The 14,735-nt window shown below is 37.2% G+C and overlaps 1 protein-coding gene and 1 pseudogene across 1 annotated transcript; both read right to left on the bottom strand.

Moving 5' to 3' along the window:
* Nucleotides 1-550: 550 nt before the first annotated feature.
* Nucleotides 551-1,526, bottom strand: LOC110258884 (olfactory receptor 5D3-like). The gene is given in 2 exon segments (XM_085013206.1): nt 551-905; nt 907-1,526. Coding segments are annotated over 2 exon segments (975 nt in total).
* An 8,036-nt stretch (nt 1,527-9,562) lies between these two features.
* On the bottom strand, nt 9,563-10,489 carry LOC110258883 (olfactory receptor 1165-like; annotated as a pseudogene).
* Nucleotides 10,490-14,735: the final 4,246 nt, after the last annotated feature.

Genomic DNA, 14,735 nt, shown 5'->3' with positions numbered 1-14,735 from the left:
GGAAAGGTAGGGCTCTCTCTTCCTTGCATTCTCAGATTCCGGTGGCCCCTGAAGCCCGCTGGTGTGGATCAGAATAGGGGAAATCTCTGCCTGCATCTTCATACCCCTTCATCCCTGTGTACATTTGTATGTCTTTTTCCGTCTCTTATAAGGACACATGCATTGGATTTACGGTTCACTTTCATCTTATCTTGATTCTTACCTTAATTACATCTGCCAAGATCCTGTTTCTAAATAAAGTCACATTCTGAGCTTCTGGGTGGATGTGGACATTTTGGGGGGACACCGATACACCCACAATATTTATGTTATTTCACATTTGGTTTACAGCTCTTTTACATTGAACTGAATAGAAACCAAATGATCAAAAAAGTGGTTTATGACTATTTGATTAAAAACCTCATAAGCTGACTATGTAATTGGAATCACCATCTCTACGAGAAGCATTGAACAGTGCTCTATGTAATGATCACATTTCTTTTGGAAATACAAAACTTCAACAACATTGTATTAAGCAATTCATTAACTTCCTGTCACTCTCTTTCACATCTTAGTTCCTGAGGCTGTAGATCAGAGGATTCAGCATGGGAATCACCACTGCATAAAGTACAGAACCCACTTTGACTATGAGCCATGAGTTTTTGGATTTGGGTACACAATAAAGGAATAGGACCGTCCCGTGGAAAAGGGTGATGGCGGTGAGATGGGAGACAGAAGTAGAGAAGGCTTTCTGGTGCCCACCTGCAGAAGGCGTTTTTAGGAAAGTGACAAAAATGGGTGTGTAAGTAGTGAGCATAATTACCAGGCTGATCCCCTCATTAAATATGGCGATGACAAAACAAAGCACTTGGCTGATGGAGGGATCAGAGCAGGAGACAGACACAATGACAGAGTGCTCACAGACAATTATTTATGATGTTAGACCCACAGAAGGACAATGCCAGGAGGAAAAAGGTGAGCATCATGGGAGCGACTATACCCCATGGGTAGGGTCTGGCCACTAATGATGCACAGAGCTTTGGAGACATGACCACTGTGCAGATAAGAGGCTTACAAACTGTCACAAATCGGTCATAGGCCATCACTGCTAACATAAATGTTTCTGCCACTGCAAATAACCACAGTATGAAGAACTGCATGATGCATCTGATGAAGGAGATAGTTCTGTCTTCTACAACAAAGTTCTTCAACAGTTTGGGTGTAACTGTGGGGGAATAACAGAGGTCAATAAGTGACAGTTGGCTGAGAAAATAGTACATGGGAGTTTGCAGATTGGGACTGACCCTGATTATGGTGATCCTGCCAAGATTCCCTGTCATGGTGACTGTGTAGATGGCGAGGAACACCAGGAACAAGGGAACCTGGAGGTCAGGATATTCTGAGAAGCCCAAGAGGGTGCATGTGGCCCCAGCACTCTGATCTCCTTCAGCTAAATCCGTGATTGCTGTTGGAGAAAATCTGAAATAGTGACAACAAAAATGATACCAGTGATGATGACGATAGTGTATGTAGATCACATTCACCATGTGGCAGACATTGTGCCATGATATTAAGATACATTATTATTATTATTATTGGTTGTGCCCACAGCATGCTCCTACATGGGATCAAACCCATGACACAGCAGTGACAATGAAGGATCCTTAACCCACTGAGTCACCAGGGAACTCCAGAATGGTTGCTTTCAACATCATCTTCCAAATTCCTTGACCATTATCTTTCAGCATACTCTTCATATTTTTAATCTGATAAAATTACTAAGAACAATATAGCATTAAATATTTACAGAATACCTGAACTAGAGAGTAACTTAAAATACATTTTGCTCAACCCTTCCACACACTGTTTTCTCTCAAGAACTAGAAAATGTGGTAATAGACACCAGTGGTTACATTTTCACCTTCAAAATTTCTGGTGACAGGAACATTAGTTTCAATTAAAACTACATGTGGTAATATTGTTTTAGGTCATGCAATTTTTTTTGGTATACATTATTTTGATAAAGCAAAAGCATTTTGTATTTGAAAGCAGTTCATAGGCTTCCCATTTTGACTCCAGGAATATTTTCTTCATTCTTGGTATACCTATAGACTATCAGAAAATTGGAATTGTATTATACATAGTGTTCACTATCGCTGTATACATATTATCCTTATCTTCTTTTGAAATATTAGTATTATTCCTATCATCTTTTGAGATGTTGAGGGGGGATTCTCCAACGTAATAATAGTCTTTTCAAAAATTTCACTGTGACAAACATGTTAGGCACATGGTGGATATTCTCAGTGCAAAAATCAGGATGACACCCCAGGAAAAGGGGGGTGAGATCAAAGCTTAGCAATGAGAGCCTTCAGGAAGCTGGACTTGAGAGATATTTTATGCTAAGACTGACAAAGAGTGTCCCCTGCCTTACAGGTTGCAGGAACCCAGCGTTCACCATATGAGAAAAAGATAACACAAGATAGGTTACCCAACCTGAAAACAACTCACCTGCAGATTGTGTTTCTACTATTAACAGACTCCACAGAAGCTCCCACTCAGAATTCACGCATCATGTAAAACATTAAGAAGTTGATCCATAGCGCACAAGTCCACAGTGAATTTAAATTAATGTGACTGGAATGTATTTCATTCTTGATATCCAGAACTCAGAGAAAGAGTTTTGTACAGGAAAAAAAGAGAGAGATTTGGAAGCTGGATCTGATTCCTAACATAACAGAGGGCTTATGTTTTTCTCTATGACCCAGAGAATATTTACTGAACTCTTTCTTTTTATATCATGATCTCATAAATTAGATTGAATGCCCCCCTAAGTGGCAATTTATAAGAACGTTCTTTCTTCTAAACCACTGGAGGTAGTACCTCACCTAGCATACTTCAAGAACTTCTTTAAAACATGAATTATAGAGAAATATACAAACAATTAGAAACATGGTCACTACAGTAAAACACAAAGTGAAAGATAGATCAGCTCAAATGCAACCATTCAGAGATAACTGCTATTGAATTTACAGTATGATTTTTCTGTCCATTTTTCTATGCAGATGGTATATGCGCTTTGAGATGAATAACATGACTTGGATTCTGGCTTTTTTGCTTAATGTAAATAATTATTATTGTCTTTGGAAACATTGATGTACTTTATTGACATCAAATTGTGTCTTCTAAATATAGGCAATCCACACTTCCAAGTATATATTAATACAATACTGAACAGCATTGAGAACTATGTCTAGATACTCATGTTGCAACAGAACAAAGGGTGGGGGAAAAATGTAATTGTAATGTATAAATGTAAGGATAACCTGACCCCCTTGCTGTACAGTGGGAAAAAAAAAGTTAAAGAAAAAAAAAGTATAATCTCCTAAAATTGAACATTTTGAAAACATGTTTAATTCTCTAGAACCACTGGGTGTAAACCAATCCATTGTTTCCACTACACCAAAGTAACACCCAATTAGATCTACTTCTGCTTTCCCCTGGCCACTGAAAAACTGACCAACCTTTGCCAGGCTCTACCAGGTAGCCATAACACAACAGAGGCTGTTTATCACCAGGCAGAGAATTATTTATTGTATGTAGCATGGTCTTGAACCAGAATCCTACAGGTCTGCATGGTTATTCTTTCACCAGGAGAGCCTTGGACCAGCTCTCCAGGAGCCAATTACTGCACCCAAGTCACTCTAAGCTTGCAGCTTTCTCTTATAATAGCTTTATATGCTGCATAACAAATTGCTGCAAGTCAGTGGCTTAAATTATTACACATAGTTAAATCATAGTTTCTGTAGCACAATAGTCTGGGAATTTTTTAGTTTCATGGGAAGAGATTGTTGAGTTGTATGAGATGTGTTTGCATAACTTCATAAGATACTGCTAAACTGTTTTCAAAGTCATTGAACCTTTAACTTTCATTGGAGATGCATAAACATTCAGCTTGCTCCACATTTTCACCAATATCTAAAACTCCTCATCCTTTTAGCCGTTCCAGTGGGAGTGCAGAAATATCTCATTGAGGTTTTATTTTTACTTGTAATAAGAACATCATTGATGACTAAGGATATTTTTTCATATGTATATAGACTCTTTGTTTATTCTATTTTGTCAATTGTCTGCTCAAATATTTCACCAACTCCTTAATTAGATAATTTTTTCTTGTTTTGAGGATAAATAGTTCTTGATATGTTCTACATAGAAATACTTTATCAATTATATGCATATTGCAAGTGTTTACTCATAATCCGAGGCTTATATTGTCATTTTATTAATGTTGTCATTTATGCTTAAGGATGTTTTACCTCATGCCTTTTTTTGTGTGAAATATCCTGATTTTTTATTTTATTTTATTTTATTTTATTTTCCCACTGTACAGCAAGGGGGTCAGGTTATCCTAAGATGTATACATTACAATTACAGTTTTTTCCCCCACCCTTTCTTCTATTGCAACATGAGTATCTAGACATAGTTCTCAATGCTATTCAGCAGGATCTCCTTGTAAATCTATTCTAGGTTGTGTCTGATAAGCCCAAGCTGCTGATCCCTCCCACTCCCTCCCTCTCCCATCAGGCAACCACAAGTCTCTTCTCCAAGTCCATGATTTTCTTTTCTGAGGAGATGTTCATTTCTGCTGGATATTAGATTCCAGTTATAAGTGATATCATATGGTATTTGTCTTTGTCTTTCTGGCTCATTTCACTCAGTATGAGATTCTCTAGTTCCATCCATGTTGCTGCAAATGGCATTATGTCATTCTTTTTTATGGCTGAGTAGTATTCCATTGTGTATATATACCACCTCTTCCGAATCCAATCATCTGTCGATGGACATTTGGATTGTTTCCATGTCCTGGCTATTGTGAATAGTGCTGCAATGAACATGCGGGTGCATGTGTCTCTTTTAAGCAGAGCTTTGTCCGGATAGATGCCCAAGAGTGGGATTGCAGGGTCATATGGAAGTTCTATGGATAGATTTCTAAGGTATCTCCAAACTGTTCTCCATAGTGGCTGTACCAGTTGACATTCCCACCAACAGTGCAGGAGGGTTGCCTTTTCTCCACAGCCCCTCCAGCACTTGTTATTTGTGGATTTATTAATGATGGCCATTCTGACTGGTGTGAGGTGTTCTCTCATGGTAGTTTTGATTTGCATTTCTCTTATAATCAGAGATGTTGAGCATTTTTTCATGTGTTTGTTGGCCATCTGTATATCTTCTTTGGAGAAATGTCTATTCAGGTCTTTTGCCCATTTTTCCATTGATTCGTTGGGTTTTTTGCTGTTGGGTTGTATAAGTTATTTATATAGTCTAGAGATTAAGCCCTTGTCAGTTGCACCATTTGAAACTGTTTTCTCCCATTCTGTAAGTTGTCTTTGTGTTTTCTTTTGGGTTTCCTTTGCTGTGCAAAAGCTTTTCAGTTTGATGAGGTCCCATGGGTTTATTTTTGCTCTAATTTCTATTGCTTTGGGAGACTGACCTGAGAAAATGTTCATGATGTTGATGTCAGAGAGTGTTTTGCCTATGTTTTCTTCTAGGAGTTTGATGGTGTCCTGTCGTATATTTAAGTCTTTCAGCCATTTGGAGTTTATTTTTGTGCATACCTCATGCCTTTCATCCTATGAAGTTCCTTTTATAATTTTTAAAAAATGATCCAGCTTCTTTACGTTTCATCCAAAAAATTCCCACCCTAATTTTTGAAAGATTTTTTCTGTAATATGCTAATTTTTGGTATTGTTATGTTTACTTCTAGGACCCATTTCATTTTACTCATGCTAATAGTTTTGTATGGTCTGTCACAGACCAACCAGAGGTGATTTGGGAAACAAGCCAGCTTAATGCAATGTGGTCCCTTGGACTGGATCCAAGAAAAGAAAAAGAACGTTACTGGGGAAAAAAAACTGATAGAATCCAAATAAAATTTAGATTTTAGCCATCATAATGGAACATTATTTATTTATTTATTTATTTATTTATTTATTTATTTATTTTCCTTGTCTTTTTGCTACTTCTTTGGGCCGCTCCCGCGGCAAATGGAGGTTCCCAGGCTAGGGGTCCAATCGGAGCCGTAGCAGCTGGCCTAACCAGAGCCACAGCAACGCAGGATGCGAGCCGGGTCCATGACCTACACCACAGCTCACGGCAACGCCGTATCGTCAATCCACTGAGCAAGGGCAGGGACCGAACCTGCAACCTCATGGCTCCCAGTCGGATTTGTCAACCACTGCGCCACGACGGGAACTCCCACATTATTTATTTTTTAATATTATTTTACTGTGGTAAAAGCACTTAACATGAGATGTACTCTCTCAAGGTATTTTTAGTTTTTTTTCTTTTTTCTGGGTTTCCCAGACCAGGTATCAGATCCCAGCCACAGTTGTGACATACTGCAGCAACACCGGATGGGTTTTTTTGTTTGTTTTTGGTTTTTTGTCTTTTTGCCTTTTCTAGGGCCATTCCCGTGGCATATGGAGGTTCCCAGGCTAGGGGTCTAATTGGAGCTATAGCCGCCAGACTATGCCAGAGCCGCAGCAACGAGGGATCCAAGCTGTGTCTACAACCTACACCACATCTCATGGCAATGCCAGATCCTTAACCCACTGAGCGAGGCCAAGGGATCAAGCCTGCAACCTCATCGTTCCTATTCAGATTCGTTAAACACTGAGCCATCACGGGAACTCCAATATACAATTCAATTTTTAATTTGTAAAGAACCTCCATACTGTTTTCCACAGCAGCTATGCCATTTTCCTTCATACTATCAATGTACAGTGAGGTGTGATGAGAACTATCTGAAATATCTTTGCACCTTATTTTGTAAATCTAAAATTATTAAAAATTGTAAAATTTATTTTTAAAATATCTGTCACTTAATGGTCCCATTATATTGTGTATCTAATGACACAACCAGCTCTGCTTTATGCCAACACACCATCCCCTCTGAAATGAAATAGTGTGAACATAATAAGCAGTCTCTCAGCCTCCACTTCTCCCCCGGCTGAATTGTTTTGCCATTCCCCTTGCCAGACTTTGTTTTTAGTGTCTGTGGCTCTGAGTGTGTTGGGACGAGGTTTAAGGGTGGTGGTTGGGAGTAGTAAGTAACATCTTTAAACTATTATAACTAAATAAGAACTAATTTAATGAATGCAAACTTACATACTATTTCCTGATAGTATGCACATTTCACAAGGATGTAAACCCAGACACACAAATTCTAATTCCCTAGATCACAGAATTTTTATTTGGAGAAGTTCGGATTCAAATACTATCCTCAGAGCTCCTGTTAAACAGAAACCTATACAATTGTAGAGAAATATGTCAGACTTTGCATGAAAATGTTGAGTTTAAAACTAAAGTGGAAGCAACATGGAGCAGTAAAGTAACTTTGAGTTCTGGATTAATCACCAATGTTGTCTGGAATTGTTTTGCCAAGAATTTGATATTAAAAGGTAGAAATGCAGGAATTTATGTTGTGGCTCAATGGGTTAAGAACACGACTAGTACCCATGAGGATGCTGATTTGATCCCTGCTCTTGGTCAGTGGGTTAAGTATTCAGCATTGCAGCTGAGTGTAGGTCACAGATGTAGCACATATCTGGTGTTGCTGTGGCTGTGGCAAAGGCCAGCAGCTGCAGCTCTGATTTGTCCCCTAGCCTGGGAACTTCCATATGCTGTGGGTGCATCCATAAAAAGCAAATACCATCCTCTTCATGTAAAGAGAAACTACAAAATCACAGCTGCCTTAGGACATAATCCAAACATAGCAATTATTGTAAGGGTATTTTTTTTTAATGGCTGCCTTAATAATGAGGAATTTAAATTATAAGCCAAAAGGAGGTATTACAACTCACCAAATTGAAAAAAGTGACAATATCAAATGTTGGCTAGAATGGGCAATAATTAGAACTTGGCACAAGATGGGCAGAGAGTAAACTAATAGAACTACTTGGGGAAATTGTTTGATGGTATCTAGTAAAAAAAAAAAAAAGAAAAGAAAGAAAGAAACAAGCTCCTTTTAATCCAGAACATTCAATGTAGGCTTTATGTACAATGCAGCATATTCTTGTGTAAGAATGTTCACAGCAGCATTTCCATTAAAGACAAAAAAAGGTAAATATCCAGGAGAGGAACTGCTGAATAATATAGTAGTTTTATTTTTAATTTTGGGAAGAACACCTCCATACTGTTTTCCATACAATATGTAATTGGTTGCGCCAATTTACATTCTCACCAACAGTGTGCAAGAGTTCTCTTTTCTCCACATCCTCTCCAACACTGGGTATTTGTAGGCTTTGCAGAAGAAAGGGAGATGGGGAAATTTAGGGATATTGCACTAAGATACACAAAATAAGCTGTACACATTAGATAAGTAACAAGGTTATATTATACAGCACAAGAATTATAGCTATGATCTTGTAATAAGTTTGTTTGTTTGCTAGCTTCCTTTTTAGGGCTGTACCCAAGGCATATGGGAGTTCCTAGGCTATGATTCAACCAGACCTGGAGCTGTCACCTATGACACAGCCGCAGCAATGCCAGATTCCGGCCATATATGAGACAGCTTTCAGCCATGCCAGAATCTCACTATGTGAAGCCAGCAATTGAACCCATATCCTCTTCAACACTACATCAGGTTCTTAATCCACTAAGCCACAACAGGAACTCCTTTTGTAATAATAACTTTTAATGGAGAATAACCTATAAAAATGCTGAATCACTGTACTGTACACTTAAAACTAATAAAATACTGTAAATCAAATATACTTCACTATAAAGGAGTAAATAGCCAAAATCTATTAGTAGTAGTATGAATAAGCAAATTTGATATATTAATTTTATGGAACATGCTTCAGCCATATAAAAGGAACTGCTGTTACATTTAATCACTTACATATTCTTTTAAAATAAAATGCTAAACCAAAGAAGCCAAATATGTGGGCATATATCCTCTAAAACTTTATATGCATTTCAAATGGAGTCAAAAAGGTAACTTTGAGACTCTCATAACCTCGTCTCAGGGGTTGTAACCAAAAAAGAAAAAGTTCTGAATATGACACAGTCCTTGAAGGAGTTTGCTCCAGGTGGTGTTGGAGAGGCATAATGACTAGAAAATGTTTATGGAAATTTTGTAAAATGCTGACAGCATTCTATCTTTAATGTCTTGGAGAAAGTAACATACAGAATTATTATTCAGAATTATTTGTCTGCTTGAGATATTTCCTGATATGAAAGAGAGAGGAAGAGAAAAGAGAGGCATAAGAAAGGAAGCAAAGAAAACACAGAAGGGTAATAATTTACAGGAGTCCAGAAATTAGGATATGGATGTCTTCAGAGGAATGTTTTAAGCCTGGTATGTTGTGGGAGTAATGCATAAACAGAATTTTCCTTCTTTTTTTCCCTTTTGAACTGAAGATGATTTTTTAAAGCAGAATTAGATTTAATAATCATATATATTCATATACAGATATATATTATCTAATTTCCTCAATAAATGGTATCCCATTACTTGAAGAAAAATTTAATAACAACTTAAATATATATAGCACATTTAAGAAAATAACTCCTCTCTCTCCCTCTAGTCAAAATTACATTGAGAAATCAGTTGTTTGACATTGATTAACTCTCTGATCGTCTCTTTCACATCGTTATTTCTAAGGCTATAGATAAGGTGGTTTAACATGGGGATCATCACTGTGTAAAACACGGTGGCTATTTTGATGAAGAGAAGTGATTTTTTTGGAGCTGGGCACAGAGTAGAGAAGAAAGATGGTCCCATGGAAGATAGTGATGGTGGTCAGATGGGAGGCACAGGTGGAGAAAGCTTTTCGGAGCCCACCAGCAAATGACATCTTGATAATTGTGACAATGATGAAAAGATAGGAGGAGAGGATAATCATGAGGCTACACGCCTCATTGAATATGGACATGATAAAAATCAGCATCAGAATGAAATGTGTCAGAGCAGGAGGCAGAGATGATGGCAGAATACTCACAGCCAGAGTGATTTATGATGTTTGACCCGCAGAAGGATAGTTCCAAAAGAGAACGTGTGAGGGTCAAGGAACATAACCCACCCCATGAGTAAGTTGAGGCCACCAGGAGGATACAAAGCTTAGGAGACATAGCAACTGTGTAGAACAGGGGGTTACAAACAGTCACTAACTGGTCATAGGCCATCACGGCTAACATGAACATTTCCGTAATCACAAATGTGCAGCCAAAGAAAAACTGCATCATGCAACCCATGTAAGAGATAGTCTTTATGTTCACAACCAAGATCTCTAAGAGTTTGGGTGTAGTTACAGAAGAGTAACAGAAATCAAGAAAGGAGAGATGGCTGAGAAAAAAGTACATGGGGGTGTGGAGCTTGGGATTGATTCCCCACTACAGAGACTGTGTAGAGGTCCAAGAAGACCAAGAAGAGGGGTGCCTGGAGGTTTGGGTATTCAGAGAAGCCCAGGGGGATGAAGGTGATTCCAATACTCTGATTTGCCTTTTCCATCACTATGGTTCCTGATAGAGAAAATCAGAGAATCTGTCCTGAGCAACCAAATACGACAGAGGTAGGGGGCTATTTTTTTTTCCAGGCTGGGCTGGGGCATGGAACAGGTGGGTGGAGTCTGCGGTTTCCCAGGAAGGCAAACAGGGCATAGTTAGAACCCAGAGGCTGCACTGCGTGTCTTCAGGTTTTCATGGGAGAATAAGTTTGGGTCCTGATGGAGGGTCAGGGAGAGGATGGACTAGAATGATCTGTGCATCACGAGTGGCTCAGGGAATGGACCAGTATTAATTTGCTCATCTTAGCTATTTCCACTTCCCTCCAATGAATATTTCTTTAAACAGATCCATTTAATTAAAACTGTTGACTATGACTACAAATTCTTACATTTACTCTGGCCATTTTAATTGGCCAAGATGTCTTCTCTTTTACTCTCATTTTCCCTCACTTTTCTGTTTTCCTTGTCATTTTTCCTCTCTGACCATCAAACAAGCCCCAGTTTTATATCCTTGTAATGATTTCATCAACTGGCTTAACATTGTTAATAGGTCATTTGTTGCATTTTCTAGAGAAAATGAATGACATCTTGTAAAGATCTTAGGCTTTGTAATATGGTTAACCTAGATTAAAATTTGGTCTCAGCCATCTATCAATATGTGTCTCTGACAAGTTGTTTAATTGCTCTGCCACTCATTCCCTTATCTGTAGAAATATGATAACAGTATTAGCATTTATTTTTATGTACAATTTTGTATAAGGCATAACTTAGCTATATTTTAAAATCTGATTAAGTTGGAAATGCAGTAAATGTCACCTCAAATGTAATTTCTACTCTTCTTATATTTCTAATTCTGTTTTTAAATAAGCATACTTTTAATTTCAAATATATGTCTGCAAAATGCTCTAGAATGCAGCACCAGTTATAACTTTGGAAATAGGAAGTTATGCACATAGAGAATAGGACACGGGAAAAAAATAAGGCAGTGACATAAAGGAAATAGCTGTCTTTCGTGATTCTTTTCTTTTTTCTTTTTCTTTTTTTTTTTTTTTTTTTTGGCTTTTTGCTATTTCTTTGGGCCGCTCCTGCGGCATATGGAGGTTCCCAGGCTAGGGGTCCAATCGGAGCTGCAGCCACCGGCCTACGCCAGAGCCACAGCAACGTGGGATCCGAGCCACGTCTGCAACCTACACCACAGCTCACGGCAACGCCGGATCATTAACCCACTGAGCAAGGGCAGGGACCGAACCCGCAACCTCATGGTTCCTAGTCGGATTCGTTAACCACTGCGCCACGATGGGAACTCCATCGTGATTCTTTTCTAATGCTTTCTTCTTAGATACACATTTCAATTATCATCTCAAGTTAGCCAGGCATAACTTTCTTTTCTCCATTTTTCTTTCCTGTCCTTATCTGAATTTCTATGCTTCGCTTTTCTTCTCAGGTTAAGGTTTAGAGAAAGGCAATTAGGACTAAATGAAAGTATTCTTCAAAATGTGCTCCCATCTTTATCCCTAGCTACCACCAGCTATTCACCTAGGTAAGAATCATCTTTATTTAGCCTGCCTACATCCACCCTTCAGGATTTCATTAAATTTTATTTTCATTAAATTTTATTTTAAATTTTAAATTTTATTTTCGATTTGTGCTTAAGTCCTTACACGTTTTCGAAATTACCTCCTTACGAATTACTTGAAATCTTAACCCTTCTGTCTGGATTTCCGTAATCTCTAATGTCACTATATCACTCAGACTCTTTAAGTGATACTCCTTTTGTTTCACTTACATAGGTGATTTTGACTGTTTTTACATAAAACACATTTTTAAAAAAAATCTTTGTATCTTCATCACATTGACCACATCGTCTGCTAACCCCATCAGATTTTAATCATTATTAACTTTTAATATCAAATTCCTGGAAAAATGCTTCCAAACAACTTTGGTGATGAATCCATAACTCAAAGTTACTTTACTGTTCCATCTTGCTTCCACCTAGATGGTTTTAAACTCAAAATTTTAATGCAAAGTCTGGCATATTTCTCTAAGGTTTTATGGATTTCTTTTTAATATTTTCCTAAAATGTTTTTTAAATTGAGAACAGGTAATATTACTTGAATATCCATCAAGTAAGCTGCAGAAGGAAGGTTCAAAGACAAACACATTCCAAGAATCTTAAAAGATGTAAGAAATAGAGGTTAGTAACTCATATTCTTATTCTTAACTTAATTAAATGTGTACCATTGCACTGCTACTGGATTTGCAAAGATGTTTGCCAAAAATATTGATGATTTCAGAGTTTTCCACATCAGAATTAAAGTATGACACTTAGTTTAACAACTCACCAGAACACAGATATTCTTTTTAGATGTATTGACTGAAATCTTATTTTATTTAAATAAGATTCTTGAAAATTATTTCACAAAGCATAACTTTTATAAAAAAATTATTGTAGCTTATAATATTAGGCTGTCAGAACTGCTTCCAAAATATATTCCAGTATAGGCTTCAAGAAAGTTACATTTTTCTCAGTAAAACACTAAATCAAGGACAACATAGAGAACCTCTGAAGGGTGAGCCAGACTTGCAAACTAAATTTAGGGATTATGCTGTATATTTGCATCTACCTGAGTGGCTTTGAGGAATCACACCCTAGAGAATTTTGATTGAGGTGTTTGTCATGAACTACAAATTAGACAATTTAAAGAGAATCCTGTATTCCTAATTTAGAATGTTATTTATTTATTTATTTATTTATTTATATTATTTATTTATTTATTTATATTATTTATTTATTATTTATTTATTTTTTTTGTCTTTTTGACATTTCTTGGGCTGCTCCCGTGGCATATGGAGGTTCCCAGGCTAGGGGTCGAATTGGAGCTGTAGCCACCAGCCTATGTCAGAGCCACAGCAATGCAGGATCCGAGCCGCGTCTGCAACCTACACCACAGCTCACGGCAACGCCGGATCGTTAATCCACTGAGCAAGGGCAGGGACCGAACCCGCAACCTCATGGTTCCTAGTCGGATTCATTAACCACTGTGCCACGACGGGAACTCCTATTTATTTATTTTTAATTTATTTTTTTATTTTATTTTCCCATTGTACAGCAAGGGGATCAAGTTATCCTTACATATATACATTACATTTTTTCCCCACCCTTTGTTCTGTTGCAACATGAGTATCTAGACATAGTTCTCAATGCTACTCAGGAGGATCTCCTTGTAAATCTATTCTAAGTTGTGTCTGATAACCCCAAGCTCCTGATCCCTCCCACTCCCTCCCTCCCAATGTAATTTATTTAAATTGTTAAATCATATAGGAATGTTGAATAATCTTCTGGTCTTAGAAAAATAATGGTTGCAATCAACTTATTGTCTGGCATATTGTGTATTCAGCAGGAAAAACATAACTTCCAAAATTCACAGAGAAATATCACAATCATAGTCCAATAAGCCAGCCATAGCATAGTTACTGTGTTATGTTCAATTTCAGTCTTTCCCCTTAGTTTTATTATTTAGACATCTATCTTCTTGTAAATAACACTTTCAGTGTCACATTGAATGTAGAACTGATATTATGGCCTTTGTGTTTAACATTGTACCTCAATGTTTTCCTCTTTTATGAAAACTCATATTGAAAATATGCTTTTTAATGAGGCACTTGATAGGTTTGCTGAATCATATAGTGTGCTAATGTTCTCTTTCATCATGATAAACTGTTGCAAATCCTGTGGCTTAAAAAATACTCATTTATTAGTTCACAAATCTGTATATCGGAAGTCAGGCACAGCACAAGTGGTCCATCTATTCAGAACTAAATAAATGTGTCATAGTTCTAGCTGTAAACTCTATCTTCCTGAGTACACATGTATAGCCTAGTGTGTGCATGTCCTTCAATTAAAGCTTTCCAAATGTCCATCATAGTAGATTAAAGAAAAAAATCCAAACTATTTATTACTATGAAATATTCAAAAGAATCAAAATTGCTCACACTATAAATATGTGCAACAATATGTATTATTGGAAAAAATAAATAATATAATAATGTTCTCTCCTTTGTTTTGCTTAAACAGTAAATGTGGATGTCATTTACTGATATGGAGAAAACTGGTAGGTGGGAAAATTTGGGGTATAATTGATGACCAAAGACTACGTTTTAGTAATCTTAGTTTTTGTAATATTCAGTAATTGCTATGTCTGCTTAGAAATGAATTTAACTTTTTCTTAGTATTTTGTATTATTTTCAACA

Source organism: Sus scrofa, chromosome 1, assembly GCF_054392235.1.
Source record: "Sus scrofa isolate SSC_HxYL_T2T_F1_AM1 chromosome 1, Sscrofa_HxYL_maternal_Yorkshire_Landrace_v2.0, whole genome shotgun sequence".
Classification (NCBI taxonomy): Eukaryota; Metazoa; Chordata; class Mammalia; order Artiodactyla; family Suidae; genus Sus; species Sus scrofa.
Note: the sequence above shows the minus strand (reverse complement) of the source record. Positions and strands in the feature narration are given on the sequence as shown.